Consider the following 20335-nt stretch of genomic DNA (forward strand, 5'->3'; position numbering starts at 1 on the left):
ATTATACTTTTTGTTTTTAAGTGTCTCATTTATTTTTTTCTTTTCCTTCTTTTATTGCTTTCTTCTGCATTAAGTTAGTATATTCTAGTGCAACATTTTAATTATTTTAGAGTTTTTAATGCATTTTTGTACTTTCTTAGTTCCTTTAGGACTTAAAACATATAACTTAGCTTCCCAGAATGTATTTTAGATTATGCTAAATTATAGTGAGACATAGAAACGTTCTTCCTATATTCTCTCTTCCCTTTTCCAATTATATTTGTACATATTACATTTTCAAACGTTCTAATTATATTTTTACATATTACATTTTAAACATTACAAACCCAACAATACATTGCACTAATTATTACTTTATATAACTGTATGTCTTTTAAAGTGGTTGGGAGAAGAAAGGACAGCAAGTATATTAGTGTAACTTTTTATATAATCCTTCTGATTTACTATTTCTGGTTCTCTTCATTTGTTTTTCTAGATTTGCATTACCCTGGTGTCATTTCCTTACCCAATAACATTTTAGCTCCCACCTGTTTTACACTGTATTGTCACCAAATATATTGCATTTATGTAAGTTATATTTCAACATTACGATTATATACATAGAACATTGCTTTTTTGAAAAGTTAAGTGAAGACTGCAGAAGATGCCACTCTACTGTCCTTTGCAATTATTTACATAATCACTGTTATAGACCTTATTTACTTGCCTGTTTATTATCTGTTCAATTATTTCATGTGGATTTGAGTTACTGTCTGAACTCACTTGTTTTCAACATGAACTCTCTTCAATATTTATTTTAAAGAAGCTCTTTTATCATTGAATTATCTTCATTTTTGCCGGTCTCACAATGTCTTTCATTTGTGAAGGTAGGTTTGCTGGATAATGGGTTTTTGGTTGACAGGTTTCTGTTGAGGTTTTGTTGTTGTTGTTGTTTGGTTGTGTTTTGCATTGCTTTTGCTTGCAGCACTGCATGTGTCATCATGTTGCCTTGTGGCCTCCACTGATGATAACTCAGCTGTTAATTTGATGGAGGCTCCTTTCTATGATGAGTTTTTCTTTCTCTGTTGCTTTCAAGATGTTTTATTTATTTTTTTTAATGTTTTCATTGTCATACGTCTTTGCGTGGATCTCTGCATTTATCCTACGTGGAGTTTGTTGAACTTAGATGTGGGTTTTCTAATTAGGTTTGGGAAGTTTTAACTCCTCTAGGTTTTTTGTTGTTGTTCTTTTTCCTGTTACTTTCCATCTCTCCTTTGTTTCTTATACTCCCATTACATTATGTTAGTGTGCTTGTTGATTTGCCACACTTTTTTTTTCTCTTGAGGCTGTTATTTTTCTGCCTTCTTGTTTTGAAACTCATGTTCATATTGCACTATTCTCATGCCTCTGTCTTTATAAAGTTAGCTGATGCTTTCTTTTTCCAGCCGAAATGTACTGTTGAGGCTCCAGGAAATTATCATGTTAGTAATTGCACTGTTCAATTCCAGACCTTCCCTTTTTGTATGATTTATATTTCTTTATTAGTATTCTCTATTTGATGAGCATTGTCCTCATTTTCTTTAGCTTCCTCAATCTTAGTTTGCTTTAGTTCTTTAGACATATTGATTATAACTGCTTTGAAATCTTTGTCAACTCTGCTATCTGGCTCCCCAAAGGGTCCTTTCGTTGCCTGCTTTTTCTTTTTTCCTATATATACACTTCGCTTTACTGTTTCTTTACATGCCTTACAACATTGTGTTGAAAATCATGTGTTAGTAGCATCTCTGAATGCTAACTCCTTCCTCCCAGGACTTGTAGTTTTCTTGTTTGTTTCTAAATGTAGACGTGGCCAGACCATTTTAGTGAAGCCTCTGATGCTGCACCACAGAGACCACTGCCTTGGGCTACGCACCAGCAGCCTTGGGCAGCACGGTTTTAGCAGGGCTCTCTGTGGCTCTCTCATTTCCTGTTCTGTCTATTTAGCTATCACCTCTGTTTGTATTGCAGCCAGTTGTTAGTCTCCACGGATTGTCGTCGATTGTCGACTGATGGTTCTACTGCTTTCAACAGTGCCCAAGATCATAAACTGTTCTACAGTCTGGTCAATTAAATTTAATTAATTGCAAAGGTAGTCCTTGAGTCTAGCTTTTGTGAGTTGTTATAACCCAGGAGGACTCTCGTTAGCTGTTACTCTCTTAGCTTGTTCTGTTAAATTTCTAGATGTCCCAAGGTTCCTCTTACTGCTCGGAAGACACTAACGGTCTCTTAATTGCATACTTAATTACATACTGCTTCTTAAGTGCATAAAGCACCCGATATTCCCAGGTGGTCTCCCATCCAAGTATCAACCAGGCCCTCTTAAAACACGAAGAGGCAATTTGTGTCTTTAGAGCAATAAGACAAACCTTAGAATGTCTAGAAGCCTGTGCATATCACAACATCTCCATAGTTCTTGAAATGATCGTTAGGCTTGAGTTTCTCCACGTACCATTTCAAATAAACTAACTTTATTTAGGGGAAGCTATAATCCTTTCTGTACTTGTAGCTTTGCACTCTTTCTGGGCACAACTTCTCCACCAGTGCTCTGGATGGGGGCAGGAACAGTGGTGCAGGTCTGTTTATGCACAGAGTACTTGGGTGAGGTTGCTAATATGTGGTGTTGTCAACTTGCCACTCCAGGCAGCTCTCCTGTGTCAGCAAACTTGGGTAAGCATGATCCAGGCCTGGCGTTCTCCGCTGGAGACACCTTGTGTTGAGCTCCTGACCTCCAAGTTGAGGCTGAGAGGAGGAACCTCGGGAGCCCTAGACATCTCAGCCACTCAGGCCAGAAAAGAAGCATGTCCAACGTGGACCTGGTTGAGAAATGCTGGTAGCTTTCCCCTCCTAAAGAGATGCTGTAACTCACTTAACTGGGAGCTGCAGGGAGAGGGTGCCCTGCGTTCTTGTCCACACCTCCCTGAGGAGGGCTCCCATCATGGTGAATCAAGAGTGAAGGAAGCAAGTCATGGCTCAAATGCCACAGGCTCTCACTGTTCCTAAGGACATTTAGTAGACTGGTTTATATAAATACATCTGCACTTGATGTACACCATTAGGACAATTTCCGGAGTTTCATTAAACCAGGCTTTGATTGGTTGAGTTTTTAAAATAATTTTCTAACAGTTGTGATTATTTCATTGGAGAAAGAGTCCATGCCATCATTCCATAAGTGTGTGTCTTCAGATTGAATTGTTCTTTGGTATCAGAATATTATTGTTACTTTATAGATAGGTGTGTGTGTGTGTTTTAAGCTGAGATGCTGGACAGTGGGGAGGGAGGCTATTTTTAAGACTGGTCAGTGTATTTTTTGTGAAAAATGAGACCTTTATTTATTTTTAAATATTTTCCTAAGCTACGATGGATGGATGGATGGATGGATGGATGGATGGATAGATAGATAGATAGATAGATAGATAGATAGATAGATAGATAGATAGATAGATAGATAGATAGATATTAGAGGATAGAGAGAGTGTGTGTGTGTATGTCTGTTTGTGTTAGTGTCTGTGTGTGTGTATTTTAAGCTGAGATGCTGGGCAATGGGGAAGGAGGGCTATTTTTAAGGCTGCCCAGTGGTTTTCTTGTGAAAAACGAGACCTTGTATTTATTTTTAAATATTTTCTTAAGCTACTACAAGCCTGTAAAAATTCTGTGCTCAGCCTGCTTTATTTAAGTTTTTAATGCACATTTTGACTATAATATTGATTTTTGCTGTGTTGCTTCTCATTTTGTCCGTTTGTTGTTTTCACTCTCTCCAACCCATAGAGAAGAGGAAAACCAGCCTGCTGGACCAGCTGACCAACACCAGTGGGACTGTCATTGGCGTGACTTCCTGCATCGTGATCATCCTCATTATCATCTCTGTCATCGTACAGATCAAACAGCCTCGTAAAAAGTACGTCCAAAGGAAATCAGACTTTGACCAGACAGTTTTCCAGGAGGTATTTGAACCTCCTCATTATGAGTTATGCACTCTCCGAGGGACAGGAGCTACAGCTGACTTTGCAGATGTGGCAGATGACTTTGAAAATTACCATAAACTGCGGAGGTCATCTTCCAAATGCATTCATGACCATCACTGTGGATCACAGCTGTCCAGCACTAAAGGCAGCCGCAGTAACCTCAGCACAAGAGATGCTTCCATCTTGACAGAGATGCCCACGCAGCCAGGAAAACCCCTCATCCCACCCATGAACAGAAGAAATATCCTTGTCATGAAACACAACTACTCGCAAGATGCTGCAGATGCCTGTGACATAGACGAAATCGAAGAGGTGCCGACCACCAGTCACAGGCTGTCCAGACACGATAAAGCCGTCCAGCGGTCAGTATCAATAGATTTTTTGATGACAACTATAACCTGAGGACTGAAACACTTCCAGAGTATTGTCTTCTATTTTGTCTTCATATTTCAGTTTCCCTTTAATTAATGATTTAAACCCTAGTTTTCCAATAGTTTCCCTCTTCTTTTTCCTTTTCACTGCTATCCGTATTCTTCCTAAACCTCATACATGTGCAGGATATGTATATGTGTGTGAACACACATGCACACAGAGACCAAAGATACTTTATTTATTTCTAAACATATACACATATTTATTTTATAAAATTATGGCTTTTAATATATAATAGATTTATAATGTAAACTTGCTTCCATGTGACCACTGCTCCCATCAATATTTATCTATTTTGAGATACGAAATGATATTTGAAAATGATTGCCTTACCAAGATGGCTCACCCATCTTGATGAACAATTTTAATCCCGAAATAACATATTTTTCAATATAATGTATTTATTTTTGGTAGGAACACAAAAATACTTGTCTTTCACATATTACGTAATGTTTATATTAGGAATTGCATAGGATAGTGCAGTGTATTCATCATTTACACGTAAATGTTGTTAGAAACAGTAGAAACATTTGATTTATTTTCCTTTAACTATAAATACAGTATTATCTGTGTTGTATTGTTAGCCTTAAAATGAGTAAAATTTCGAGAAAAATATTTAAATTTAGGAAAAATTATTTTAAATTCTGAAATCTTGTCAACTTATACTTCGTTTTGCATGTTTACTAGCATTCCGTTTATTTTATAAATTGTGACATACTTTCTCCATTCATGATACATTCTCAAAACCTAAAATACTTTAGTTAGTTTGATATGTTTTGCATGCTGACGTAAGTCTATTTCCACAGTTTTCTGAATTTTAAAAATGCTTTTGAGTAAATATTTGTATACGTGTATTTTTCGTGCAAATAGTACTTTGTTGAATGAAATAGCCGTAACATTCCAGGTTCTGCCTCATTGGGTCTCTAAGCAAACATGAATCTGAATACAACACAACTAGGGTCTAAAAAGAAAATTCAAGGTAAGCAGATGCCCTTGGTTCCTTTTCCTACTTTGTCGTATTCTGTTTTGTGGCAACTGTCTTGTAGTTTTCTAGGGAATGTGCTATTTATCCATTATTTCTTGAGCTATGTGTTTCATGACATTTCATGATTAGAATTACGAGGGGTTCGGTGTTTATAGGAGAGATGATTCTCAGGATACATACCTTTAAAACAAATCTTAGTATTCTTACCATTAAGAATTGTACTAAAATGTAATTTAGAAGGACATCAAATAAATCATCTAAATTTTACATGTTTTAAGGTACAGATAATAAAATTAATGAACTTTCTCCAAAGAAATACTAGAAAAACACCCAAGGTTTTCACACTAAGAAAATAGAAGTTAATATTTAAAACTGGTAACTACTTTATGTAATTTGGCAACATTCTACTCAAAATTCATACACTAAATAGTTTTGGTACTTACACAATTTATAAACTCTTATGTTTGCATGAATATGTAGCTCATCTCATCAAAATTAGATGCAGCATGTTGTGTCAAATTTTATACTATAAAATTTGAATGCAAAAGGTTTCATTAATCCCAGTTGTCCTTGTGTACATCAATTTTTTCATCGGGTATCACAATGGCTTTAGTTTTTGCTCTTGATTGTCTATATCTATATTAGCCTAATTTGTCTCCAGTTGAATTTGCTTGACAGCTAATCTCTTCTAAACTCCTCAAGCCTATCAACTATTCTTGAACTAGGTGAATGCATTTCCATGCTCTATATTACATTAATAAATTGGTGTATTTGTGTGCATTTTTCTTTGGGAGAAAATGTTTTAACTGTTCTTTATTTTCAGAGAAGAACTATTTATACAAACATGGGGACTGAAAAGAAAATTCTGTAGTGAATTGTGAAAAGTGGACATATTTCTAAATTCATTCCACTGCCTTTATCCAAACTTAAGAATTACAGACATTTGTTATTCCTTCGGCAAGACATCCCCGCTGCACAATGATATGTTCATTTCGTAATTTGGTTGCTGGCCACCAAGTGCTCCTTAGTTTTTAAATACATTTTGAGATTAACTGGAAACTTGAAGAAGAAATTAGTTCCCGATTAAGACTATCCCAACTTTATTTTTATTGTCACTTTCACTTTTGTTTCTATGTTGTTTTATGTCTTTGTTATATAATTGTACATTGTGTGATATGTGGAAAAAAACAAGAATTTGGATGAACTTTGTGTTACATGTACATTGTTTTCATTATATAGACTGCTTGAGAATAGTGCGTTCCTGAATGATTTTGAACATGCTACAGTGAAAAGTGACAGTGTGGACCATGGAATCACCAGCTAGAGGTTATGGACTATACACACCTATTATTATGTTCTGATTCAATAACAGGAAAAAGTAACAAGTAAAATTACTAGATTGCAATAAAAAATTTCATTTTTTGGTCTTTCCTATATACCCCTGATTTCCTTTTTGTTTTATATCAAAGAAAGTACTGAGTTTCAGAAATCCTTTTTGAAGTCAGGTATTTTACCATTCATACTCTACAGTAGAAATGTTTTTGATTAAGCACTCAGCAATATGACCAAATTGCCAGTTTGAGAAAATACCCTGCATGTCAGTACTGGATATTTGAGTTGGGAAAATATCCTTTTTGTTAGACACATTGTAAAAAGCATGCATTGTCAAATACTGTTGTTACTCTTCCATTTCTTTATGTCATATGCTTGCTACTTATGACTTTTTATATAAATATATATAAAATGTATAATAATTTCCTAATTTGAGTTAAGAGAAATGTTTTCTTCCAGTAGAGTGACTAAAAAACTGACTTACATAAATACACATTTTATATCAACTCTTTCCACCTTTTAGCATACAGGATGTCCTTCAGTATTGAGGTTTACTTCCCAAAATATTTGGCTTCTAAAAGTTTAGGGGAATATTTTCTTCTTTTAGAATAGGGAACTCGTTTTTAAACTGCTTTAAAATCACAAGCCCTTTTATGAACTAAACTACAACATTATGAATTATTCTTATTCTCAGGCACACATAATACAGCTGTGAAAGCTTAGTGATTATGATGTGTTTAACATAAAGTAAAATCCCAAAATATATTTTATTGTTATTAAGTTATATACACACTCTGTAAAGTTTGATTTAGTGAGTGGTTATTTTTTAAAATATTCAATGTATAATCTGACAAAATAAATTTTTAAAATAAGAATTACTATCAGTATATATGCTTCCCAACATTTTCAAAACTACTGAATTCTCCAGGTTGAAAGAACACTGTCCTTCCACTGGCAGAGCAGTCTGGCCTACTAAAATTTGGACTTTGCAATTCAAGCAGGCTTTGCAAACTAAATAGATGAATTACTGTTATACTTCCCTACTAGGAATTCAATGTCATATATGTTAAAAACTAAATAAATAGAAAATAAAATAAAATTTTACAATAGAAATGTCAGAGAGTTCTCATAGCCATTATAAACACTCTGTCTTGAAAAGATGTCAAGCTACAGAATCACTTCAGTGAATTTGATACACTAGGGAATACAGAAAAGGTATTGAACATGACAAATAAAGATTATTTTTCATTGTTATGCTACATAGTTTTATACACATTGCTTATGACAAGATGTACCCTTTTTATTTGGCTTGACTGGTTTATTTTTTACCATGGTTCCTTTTTTGCCCTTTAATTCAAAATTAATACACCAAAGATTTTTTTAAAGGATTAATTATATCTTATATTGCTTTCTCTATTTAAAAATCTTCAGAGGACTTCTTTCCCTTTGAATGATAATATCAAAAGTATGATGTAACTGTCATGATTTTTTTCTTTGTAACAGCAACAAAAATAGTGAAATAGGTGAACACTTTACTATTAATTTGTTTTGTAACTGACCGGAATGTCCGTCCCCTCCAGTGTCTCCTAAATATACAGAATGTTGATTCCCTGCTTAAAAGGTATTTTCACCAGAAATCCACTCATGGAGACTTAAAAAAAAAAAAACACGAAATGAAGTATAATAATAAGAATGGATAGCTCACATATATTTAACACACAGCAGCTTCATGGGAAAACAAAATGTATTGTAAATGAAGAACAGGCCTCCTCAGTGATAACTCTAAAATTTCTCAACAACATACAGACACAGACTAATCATAAAAGAAGACAGTGATGATGCCTGGGCAGTGTCTGGAGGTCTCCTTTTCTCCTGGCATTCACTCTAGATGCTGAAACTTGGGAGTGCAGGGCTCCGGCAGAGCTGGGAGATGTTCTCTGGAAGGCTCTGGTGGTGCTTATTGATCAGTCAGTATTGAGATGTGTCAATATATTAAAAACTATTCAGTAGCTATATCAGATCTTATCACCTGAATGCAACCTTTGGCCCACATTCTAAAGGTGGTGACACACATAGATAAGGAATGAGATGTTTCAAGACTTTTAAGTCATGTTATTTGAATAAATGATTATATTTTTTGATAAAGTGAATTCAAACATTACCAACCCAAGTGCTTTATTGATTTAAGAAGATGATTTCAAATAATGTATTAAGTTAGCCTCTGTGTTAATTTGATAAAGCTATTGTTTTTCATTTTATTTTTTCAAGTTTTCATTCACTTTTCAAAACCATGGCCACATATAATCACATGCAATGCCGATAAAGCCCCATATTAATTTTCGTGCTTCTGTCCAAATGTATTGCAGTTCCCTAATTTCAAGGTTCTAATTGGGAAATCTGATTTCTTTTGTATCTGTTTTTATATACATACCAATTTTAAGCATTAGCTTGCAAAATAGACATACATTGTGTTTGATTTGCCATAACGAACTCGAATTTGATTTTGTAACTAAAATGTGGCTATCCACGTAATTGGAGATCAGTGTCTTTGGGCATTTAATGGAGAACAAATCACATTGTGGTGATGCTGGTGTTTCTGTTTGACATTTACTTTTGCTCTAGAAGTGTTTCCATGAGTCTGATGACTCCATCAGTTATGATCCTCAGTGTTTAGTAACTTAGACCGTTGGCATAACTTTAATATTCACTTAAGCTTCTGTATCATTGTTTTTCTGTATTTTTCCCTGAGGAATTTAATTCAGGTCTCAAATTTTATAGCTTTAAAAAAAATTCCATGAATGGGTTTTCCTCACCCTCAGAATATCATGATAAATTATAACAGCTGGGCGTGGTGGCTCACGCCTGTAATCCCAGGACTTTGGGAGGCCGAGGCAGGTAGATCACCAGGTCAGGAGATCCAGGAGAGCGAGACCATCCTGGCTAACACGGTGAAACCCCGTCTCTGCTAAAAAATACAAAAAATTAGCCGAGCATGGTGGGGGGCACCTGTAGTCCCAGCTACTTGGGAGGCTGAGGCAGGGGAATGGCGGAAACCCGGGAGGCGGAGCTTGCAGTGAGCCGATTTTGTGCCACTGCACTCCAGCCTGGGCGACAGAGGGAGATTCCGTCTCAAAAAAAAGTAACAACCAAATAAAAAATAAATAAATAGATAAATTATAAGATATGCCCCTGGTTCCTATTACCTTGATTAAAGTGATGGCAATTAATTTACTGATGTTTTGTCAGTGAAATAAATAATAACATCTCATGAAATTTGTGTGTCTCTGTGATGAAAATCAGTCATGTCACATTCCCTCTGAAGGGAAGTTAAATAAACAACATTTTAAAAATTCTCTGAATTCTATATAAATATGCTTTGAAAAGTGAGTTAGGTTTTGTCTAATTGCATTGAGGTGAGTTAGCTTCGGTGCCATTTTTCTCTGTGCACTTTTTCCTCCATGGATTCATTTCTATCTATCGCAGTCTAGCACAAATGACCCAGCCAAGAAATTGTAAAATAGATGCACCAACAAAAGAAACAGGTCTTGAGTTAATTATCAATCTCTATGCATTTAATTAATATTTCCCAAGCCCATCTTAAGGGTGTAATAAAGTAGAAAAATAAAAATATATCTTTAAAATAGCCAGAAATGTTTTTATAAATAATCCTGTTAAATAAATCTGAGGCCCTTTGTTAATTACAATTATCATGATTCATTTTATTAATAACTTGTTTGAATTGTGCTGCAAATTTATCTAACTGAATTATATCATCAAAATAAACAGGGTAATAAAAATAACAATTATAGGTGAGTGATGTCAGACACTCATAAAAACTCATCATTTTCTTATAGCCTCTGGTTCTGTACTTTGTTGTGTATTATTCAAGAGGTAAATGCTCTTTTAGCATGCCTCTAGTTCCTCAGAGGTAGGAAAAAGAAACTCAACCTGCTTTGGACTTGTGTATTGACTTGGGTTGGTTTTCAGAATGTCCTTATTCCTGAAACAGTGTGATCATGTAGTAAAACTACTCCTTTATATCTATAACTACTGCGCAGCCCACATGTTCTTTTTTGTCCCCACCTTCTGCCATCTTTCCGACCTCTGAGGCATGCTATTTTATAGTGGTTTGCTCTTCGAAAAATTGTTTTTGTGCCCTCTCTTAATCGTCACAGATACTGACACAAAAAAATGACCAGAAAACATAATGTATAAGTTATTTAAAATAAAACATTCTTTTTATATCACATTATCAAATTTGTACTCTTTATTGAGTTTCCCATTAAGTGTGATATCAATAGAGCCAGGCTGTTTTGAGCTTGCACAGTCTGTCTACCAAGCTTCTTCCTAAGTACTTCGAGGGTAAAATGAAGAAGGCCGTCTAGGAAGGAACACAGTTACAGAGCCTTGCAGAAGGCAGACTGCTTACAGGAGCTGTATAAGGAAAATTAAGCCCAACATTATGTGTTGTGTTGGCCATCTTGGAAAGCTGATAGCATAACCCTGGTTACCTCTTCCATCATCTTCCATGGAAGATGAAAATAAATTCAAATGTTAATACAATAGACATGGTATTTTATCATGAAGAAGCTTGTAGCAAAAACCTGAGAATACAGGTATCTTCTTAAGAAGATACAAGGGAGGCTTTGTGAATAGCTGACCTTCTAAGCAGGTCTTGAGGGATGGAGACAATGGTCAAATAGTAGTGCAGGGAGAAATTTCCACCTAGAGTAATTTCAGCAGATGTAGCGTCAGAAGATCATTTAATTGAGCTGGTTGGAGCATAGACAGGAGGAGTAATACTGAGTATATTTGACGGAGTAGGTTTGAGTTTGCATCATGATTTCTGAGTGCATGGAATACTCTCCAAAGAAATTTACATTTTATTCAAGGGAGAATATTTTAAGATCTCAGCAGAGTGGGACTTAAGATTTCTGCTTTCAGTAGAAGCCTCTGACAGTGGTATGTTTTCTAAATTGAATGGGAGTGACATACAGTAGAGTCAAAACAGTGTAGAAACAAGACATGAGAAAGAGTAACTGGCAGATTGCTAGATATCCAGAAATATTTTTGTCTGGCTTTTTTACTTCTACTATATTGTTTCAAGGTTGTGATTGACTAGCGAACATACTGAGTGTCACATGACAAACACCATTTTGAGTGTTTTACATGTAATTTTTTTCCTTGGTCATCTTAGCAATTCTGTGACTAATTAATAATAATAATATTTGTTATTTATTGTACAGATGAGGAAACTGAAGAGAGTTTTAGTAACTTTTTAAGATTACACAATAGATGATGAATCAAGCTTTGAAGTCAACTTCACCAACCACAAGATCAACCAACACTCTTCACCAATGTGTAATATAACCACGTTAATATTCACCATAGTACGTACTGCTGAAGGAAGTTGATACTTATTCATATTAACCCCATAGTTTTGTGTTTCCTCATCTGTAAACGTATGTATTATAACACCTTCTCTCCACCTTACAGCGTGTGAGGATCAAATGACCATTCATTGGAAGATATTTTTATATCCTATAATGCATTATAAAAATAAATCATTTTTCCTAAATCATGTGTAAACTTCATTTTATGATCGACATGGAACGAAAGTATCATCTATAAAGAGCAGCAATGTAGAGTAACCTCCCTCTGAACTTGTGCACAGTAAAATATCTGACTTTCCCAACCCAATGACTCTGTCTGGATGATGTTTCCTCCAGTGCTATTTTGTTGCATCATCGTATCAAAGTGCTATTGTTCATTATCTGTCATTCAACATTGAATGCCAGAGGTCCTAAGTAACCCCCAAAGCACTCATCATGAAGTATACATAGAAATAGCAACACTGGAAAGCAAATCTTGTATTTCAGTCACAGATAATTGTTTGGCATAAATTCACATAATAGCATCCTGGTGGATAAGCAAGGAAGCAGACAGTTGTGTAGGTAAACGCAGTTTCATAAACAACGTTACAATATAAAAAAGTGGTATACTGCAGTGAAAATCAAATTTAGTTTTATTTCATACTACTTATGTGCTCTTTAAAAATCTATTTGAATATTCTGAGTTTCACCTTCTTTCTTTTCTTTCTTGTTTCTTTCCTTCTCTTCTTTCTTTTTTTTTTTTCCTCTTTCATTTTTGAGACAGCATCTCACTGTGATGTGCAGGCTGGAGTACAGTGGTGCTATCTCGGCTCACTGCAACCTCTACCTCCTAGGCTCAAGCAATTCTCATGCCTCAGCCTCCCGAGTAGCTGGGATTACAAGTCTGCACCACCACCCCTAGCTAATTTTTGTATTTTTAGTAGAGATGGGATTTTGCCATGTTGCCCAACTCCTAGCCTCAAGTGGTTTGCCCACCTCAGCAAATGTCGGGATTACAGGCATGAGCCATGGTGTCTGCCCTCACCTTCTTCATTTGTAAAATCGAGAAGGCTACACCTACTGAAAAAGGTTTCTGTTAACATTAGAACTGGGCCAGACATCGTGGCTCACACTTATAATCCCAGCATGTTGGGAGGCCGAGGCTGGTGGATCGTCTGAGGTGAGGAGTTTAAGACCAGCCTGGCCAACATGGTGAAACCCCATCGCTACCAAAAATACACACAAAAAATTAGCTGGGCATGGTGCCAGGTGCCTGTAATCCCAGCTACTTGGGAGGCTGAGGCAGAAGAATCGCTTGAACCCAGGAGGCTGAGGTTGCAGTGAGGTGAGATTGCACCATTGCACTCCAGCCTGGGCCACAGAGTGAGACTCCGCCTCAGACAAAAAAACAAACAAACAAACAAAGACAAAAAACCCCGAAAAGTACTGATGTGCACACACAGGCAATATGAGATCAGTGGGACCACAGTGGAGGCCATGGCACCTACACTCGTGTTCTAGCAGTTTGCTCTCCGGAGCAGGAAAAATGCCTCATGTGTTACAGTTTTCTGTACCTGCAGCTCAGGCATTCCCAACAAAAAATGATTGCCCTGTCTCGGTGATTCCAATAGCACTAGATAGTTCAGGAACAGACTTCACCTTTCAAAGATACAAAATCAGTGAATATCAGTTTCTGAAGGATTATTAAGACACGACTAAATGGGAAAATACATGTAGGGGCTAGTAAGGTGGGAAGGAACCAGAATCAGACACTGCCTGGTAGCTTTTAGTGTGCCACCATACACTGTGAGAGAGAAGATAATGATACTGGAAGAGGCGCCAACACAGACTATCAGGAATGGGTCATTGAGAATTGCTCATTTCCAGAATATGTGCTCAGAGACAGGCATCAGAACAGACCAAGCTACGTATTCTTCAAAATAATAAGGTGCATTTATATAATTGGCAATCAATACGTGTTGCTAAATGAGCGCAAATGAGTGGAAAAATTACATTCGTTAAATTTCTTTATTCCTCACAGAAGCTCATCCCTAACACCAAGGCCTATCCATGTATAAACTATTATAATTATAGAGAAGACCAATTCTTCTTTATCATGAGAACACATGGACATACAGAGGGGAACCACACAGCACTGGGGCCTCTCCGATGGAGGAGGGTGGGAGGTGGGAGAAGGTCAGGAAAAATGACGAATGCGTGCCAGGCTTAATACCTGGGTGATGAACTAATCTGTAAAACAAACACCCAAGACAACAAACCTGCACATTTACCCTGAACTTAAAAGTTTTTTAAAAACGAAATAGTGGCCAGAGTTGTAATTCTCGTTGCCTTTTCTCTTCTGTCTACACTCATTCAGTATTTTTATAAATGTGTATTTTCGTTTTCGTGAATTGCCATAAGAGGGAAAAAGATGGTATTTATTTATTTTTGAGATGGAGTGTTGCTCTATCACCCAGGCTGGAGTGCAGTGGCGCAGTCTTGGCTCACTGCAACCTCGGCCTCTGGAGGTTTAAGCAATTCTCCTGCCTCAGCCTCCCGAGTAACTGGGATTGCAGGCACCTGCCACCATGCCTGGCTAATTTTTTTCTATTTTTAGTAGAGACGGGGTTTCATCATGTTGGCCAGGCTGGTCTCGAACTCCTGACCTCAAGTGATCCACCCCCCTCCCCCCCACCCGGCCTGCCAAAGTGTGGAATTACAGGTGTGAGCCACTGTTCCCGACCACTGCTATTTATTAATAGATGCTTGGACCCACTTGCAAGTAAGTGTTCAAGGTAAGAGCAAAGGTATCTTAATGCACGCTTTCAAATATTCTCAGGTAAGACACTTTGAATTGTGAAAGTTTAGGCCTAAAATGTTTCAGTTGTCCTGAATGCATTCCTTGGATATGTGGGTAAATTAAATTATGTCTCTCTCATTTTACTATTGGAAGAAAATAAGGTATTTGCAAAGTGCAAAAGTTGGATTCAGAAATTTCCAATGCCTGCCCCCATGAAGAAGAGGAAATCTCCCAATATATGCACCTATTTAGATAACATTGAAAAAGCAATGAAATAAATCAGCTCTAAAAAATATAGAGCAACTCAGGAGATCAAGACCATCCTGACTAACACAGCGAAACCCCGTCTCTACTAAAAATACAAAAAAAATTAGCTGGGCATGGTGGCATGCGCCTGTACTCCCAGCTACGTGGGATACTGAGGCAGGAGAATCACTTGAACCTGGGAGACAGAGGTTTCAGTAAGCTGAGATTGTGCCACTGCACTCCAGCCCGGGTTACAGAGCAAGATTTCATCAAAAAAAAAAAAAAAAAAAAGCAACATTTTTCTGTTGCACATGCTGTTTAGAAATTGTAAAATTCTAAATATGTGCTTTTTTCTATTGACAATGCATATATAAATGGAGAACAAGTTTCATTAAAATTAATGAAATTGATCGTCATCTTTATAAATGGAATTATTTTAATTACATTATTTAGCACCTTGGCTACAGTGTACACTGCTTGGGAGATGGATGCACCAAAATCTCAGAAATCACCACCCAAGAAACTTATTTATGTAGCCAAACACCATCTGTTCCCCAAAAACCTATTGACATAAAAATTAAAAATTTTAAATCAATAAATAAAATTTTAAAAATAAAAAAGATATAAAGAAAATACACATGTGCAATGAACCTTGCATCACAAATATTAATAGTTTAAGAAGCACTAACCTGAACCTTACCTTCATTTCCATCACTTACACATATGTATATATAAAATATATGACAATAATACATAGCACAGGAAAAGTTTATTTCAGCATTAGTCAAGTTCTTATATTTTTCCAGAGTGGTGCAGTGTTAGCTCTGAAGACTACGGTTAGACAATGATGCATATTGTAAATACGAGAGTGGTATTTTTTTTTAATAAAAAAGAGGTGTAACTAAAAAATCCAATGGAAGAATGAATGCAAATTTAATATTTAAAACGATTCAAATAACCCACATGAAGAAAGAAAAGGAGAAGCACAGACTCTGAAAGAAACAGTACAAACAGAATAAATCAATACAGTAGACTTAAAAGCAAACAAGAATCACATTAAGTTTAATGAACTCAACTCTTATTAAAAGGTGTGCATTAACAGATTAGATTTTTTAAAAAGATCAAACTGTGTCCTACAGGAGACAAACATGTATGACTCAGGTTGATAAGATGTAAAAAGACATACCTTGTGCAGGAAACTTAAGGAGTTTCATGGCTATATGAACATGGTACAAAGCAGACTGCAAATTATGGAGAATTAGCAGAAAGAATAAGGATGATTTTCAAAATGAGTAAAGTGTACAAACTTCAAAATCCATGAAGCAAATTAATAGAACTAAAGGGAGAAATAGATACATTCTTAATCATGGTAGATTTTAAACAATCTAATAATTGACAAAACAACGAAACAAAAAACATCAGTAAGAAGAATATGCAAAATTGATCAATGCTACAGACTGACTTGACCCAATTGCTGCAATCAGAGCAGTGTGCACAGCAGATTCACACTCTTCTCAAGTGCACAAGAAATGTTCACCAAGGTATTGTATAGGTTGTTTCAGAAACGATTCCTAAATAAATTTTTAAAATTGAAATTTGACAATGTATTTTCTGATCATTTTTGCATAAATTTGAAATCAATGACAGAAATAGATCTAGATGATCTCCAAATACTTGAAAAATTCACATCTACATTTCTAAACAACAAAAAAGGATGAATCAAACAGGAAATTAAAAGAGCTCTTAGGAATTACTCAAACTGAATTAGTTCAAAACTGAATGAAACGTCAAGAAAAAAGAGGGAAATTGATACCTTAGAAGAAAACAGATGGCTTTCAATGCTTGTATTAGTAACAAACAAGTTTAAAATCAGTCATCTGAGTTTTCATCTCAAGCTAAAAATAAAGATGAGCTAAGTGAAATTATAAACTCATACCGCATTTCAAAGGATAGTAGAGAAAAATCAACAAACCCAAAGTTGTTTATTTTAAAATATTAATAAAATAGGTAAGTCCCTAGTAAGACTGATGAAGATAAAAACAAAGACAATATAAACAACTGTTAGGAACACATGAAGGCAAGTCGTTAATAATACTAAAGACTTCTTTTCAGCTTTACCGTTTTTTTTGTTTCCAGATATTGTTATATGACTTACAATACACATTATTATCTTACAAGTCTTTTTAGAGCTAGTTAAAATAAGTAATTAAAATAAGATAATAAACACACTTATGCTAATAAATTTAGGTAGAATGAACACAATGCAAGTTTTCAAAATACACAAGAAATATAAAATCTAAATAGTTTTTTAATCTATTAAAGAAATTGAATTAATAATAAAAACTTTTGCCACGTTAAAAACTTCAGGCACCAGTAGTTTCACTGAATTATTTAAATAGTTTAATAAATAAATAACACCAAATAAAACCATGTCTGAAAAGTAGAGTTGCAGATTACATTTCTGAGCTCCTTTTATAAAGCAAGAGTTCTAGATCAGGAGCTGGTGACCTTAAAAAACATGAATGACTTTGGGAGGAGTGTTGACAGTATTCACCATCTTGATTGCAGTGGTGGTTATGTGATTATATACATCTGTCAAACCTCACCAGACTGTACACCAAAGTGGATTTTACTATTTGTAATTATATTTTAATAAAAAATCCTAAGATATAGATATAGATATAGATGTCTTTCTCCTTTTTAAAAACTTTAATTAGCAGGGTGTGCCTCTTAAACAAAATCATTACACTCAAAAAACAAAAATTGGGAAGTTTTAAAGCACAACAAACTTAGAGTAACATTTAGAATAAATTACTTGAAATACATATCGATTCAGCATTATTTAGAAAGCATATGGGCTAACTTTATGAATAAAAGTGTAATTTAAATGTGTTCGCTTTTGATAAGACAGATATTCTAGTAGATCGTTGCTTAGGTATATCTTATGAGAACATTTTCATTCGGTGTGTTTGCCCACCTTTCTGTAAGAATAATCTTCATGTATTAATAATTAATATGTATTAATTGAAAGTATTAAAAGCAACTTTTGGCTGGGTGGAGTGGCTCACACTTGTAATCCCAGCACTTCAGGAGGCCGAAGCAGGTGGATCACCTGAGGTCAGGAGTTTGAGATCAGCCTGGCCAACATGGTGAAACCCTATCTCTACTAAAAATACAAAAATTAGCCAGGCATGGTTGTGGTCACCTGTAATCTCAGCTACTCTGGAGGCTGAGGCAGGAGAACCGCTTGAATCCTGGAGGTGGAGGTTGCAGTGAGCCGAGATTGTGCCACGGCACTCCAGCCTGGGTGACAAAGAGAGACACCATCTCAAAAAAAAAAAAAAAAAAAGGACACAAACTGTAAAAAAACAAAACAATAAAGCCACTTTTAAAAATGTTGATATACTTAGAAGAAAATACTGTCTCTTTCTACTCCTTTTCTGTAGCCAAGCTTTTTCTCTCAGCTATGAGATTTTTACCAAATATATAGAACGTTTCTGACCAGATACTTTTAGTTGCTTGTCTATATGTATTATATTTTTAAGGACCCTGTTAGGTAGGCAGATATTACACTTCACCTTCCAATCTACTGTTTGCTCTAAATGACTAGGACTGAGATCTACAAACTCTTTCCTGTGCCAGCTGACTGACCACTGTCAGGAGCTTCTAGCAAAGGTGGTGCAGCCAGATTGAAAGGCAGATGAGAACATAAAGGACTTGCCTGGTTGTTTGCTTCCTATTCCTATCACGGTGCTCCAAGAAAGGACATTTTCAGGCAGGGGCAGCCTCCAGCATCTCCTGGACGCTTCCATTTCAACCTTCCCATGTCCCCTTGGAGGCCTCAGCACCAGCCCAGAGTGCCCCACCTCGGAGCTCTGCACCCTAAGTCTGTGCCACCTCCTCTAAGCTTCTAGATTCTGAAACCTCGAAGTTATTTTTATTGTTTCCTCAACCCGGGGTAATAGAGCTTTCTGGAGTGTATACGTCTGTGTTACCTCCATGTTCCCTTTTTGTTTTTTGGTTCTTTTTTTGCCCTCCAACCTGTGTAAAGGATTCTTTGTCAAAACCCCTCTATTAATATATCCAGGATGTTTCCTGTTTTGCTGACTGGAGGATTAGCATGAATTTTAATTGGACTGTTTTTTCTTCCTATGGGCATTTAAAAATTCTTCCTTGAGATACTTTTGCTTAATTTATGGCAATTTGGCCTACTTAAATTTCTCACTAGAAAGAATATTGGTCTAAGTTATTTCTGGAATATTAGTTCTACACCATGAGATATTAAATTTTATATGGCTATAATACACAAGACAGCAGATATTCTATTTTCATGGAGTGGGCAGTCCTTAATTCTCATGGGGGTTTTATAGGAGCATATAATTTATATTGAAGTAACATTGTAATGAAAGAGGAACATTTTTCTAACTGACAATCCTTACCTGGGCAGCTCTAGGCAACTTCTTAATTCACCTATGGGGACCATAATCAATTCTTGTGTGCCTCTAAATTTTACCTTATTCTGTATGAATAAAGTTTCTTTCAAAATGGTTATCCAGTATGGTCTTACTGATGTCTTCAAAGAGAGCCTAGAGATTCTTCCAGTCTATTAGAGGTTTCAGAGCATCTCCTAAGAGGGATAATAACTTAAATTCTAACTAATCCCAAGATGTCCAAATAGGAACAGCTCAAGTCTACAGCTCCCAGTGTGAGCAACACAGAAGACTGGTGATTTCTGCATTTCCAACTGAGGTACTAGGTTCATCTCATTGGGAGTGGCTGGACAGTGGGTGTAGCCCACGGAGTGTGAGCCAAAGCAGGGTGGGGCATTACCTCATCCGGGAAGCGTAAGGGGTCAGGGAATTCCCTTTCCTAGCCAGGGGAAGCTGTGACAGATGGTACCTGGAAAATCGGGACACTCCCGCCCTAATATTGCACTTTTCCAATGGTCTTAGCAAATGGCACACCAGGAGATTACATCCCACACCTGGCTTGGTGTGTCCCATGCCCATGGAGTCTTGCTTACTGCTAGCACAGCAGTCCGAGATTAAACTGCAAGGTGGCAGTGAGGCTGGGGGAGGGGCATCTGCCATTGCTGAGGCTTGACTGGGTAAACAAAGCACCAGGAAGCTCGAACTGGGTGGAGCTGACTGAAGCTCAACAAGGCCTGCCTGCCTCTGTAGACTCCACC

General features: G+C 36.3%; 1 protein-coding gene across 2 annotated transcripts in view; it reads left to right on the forward strand.

Annotated features, from left to right (window-relative positions):
• Nucleotides 1-12429, forward strand: part of NETO1 (neuropilin and tolloid like 1) — a 126332-nt gene extending 113903 nt beyond the window's left edge. The window contains exons 9-11 of one of the 2 annotated variants that reach the window (XM_026455195.2): nt 3784-4342; nt 5317-5391; nt 11976-12429. In XM_026455195.2, coding sequence (XP_026310980.1) covers nt 3784-4342; nt 5317-5377 — 620 coding nt within the window. In that variant the 3' untranslated portion in view covers nt 5378-5391; nt 11976-12429. Of the gene's footprint in view, nt 1-3783; nt 4343-5316; nt 5392-6220; nt 6831-11975 lie in introns of those variants that run through there. The other variant, XM_026455196.1, reaches the window with a different exon arrangement.
• Nucleotides 12430-20335: the final 7906 nt, after the last annotated feature.

The sequence above is a fragment of the Piliocolobus tephrosceles genome, chromosome 18 (genome assembly GCF_002776525.5).
Source record: "Piliocolobus tephrosceles isolate RC106 chromosome 18, ASM277652v3, whole genome shotgun sequence".
NCBI classification, from domain to species: domain Eukaryota; kingdom Metazoa; phylum Chordata; class Mammalia; order Primates; family Cercopithecidae; genus Piliocolobus; species Piliocolobus tephrosceles.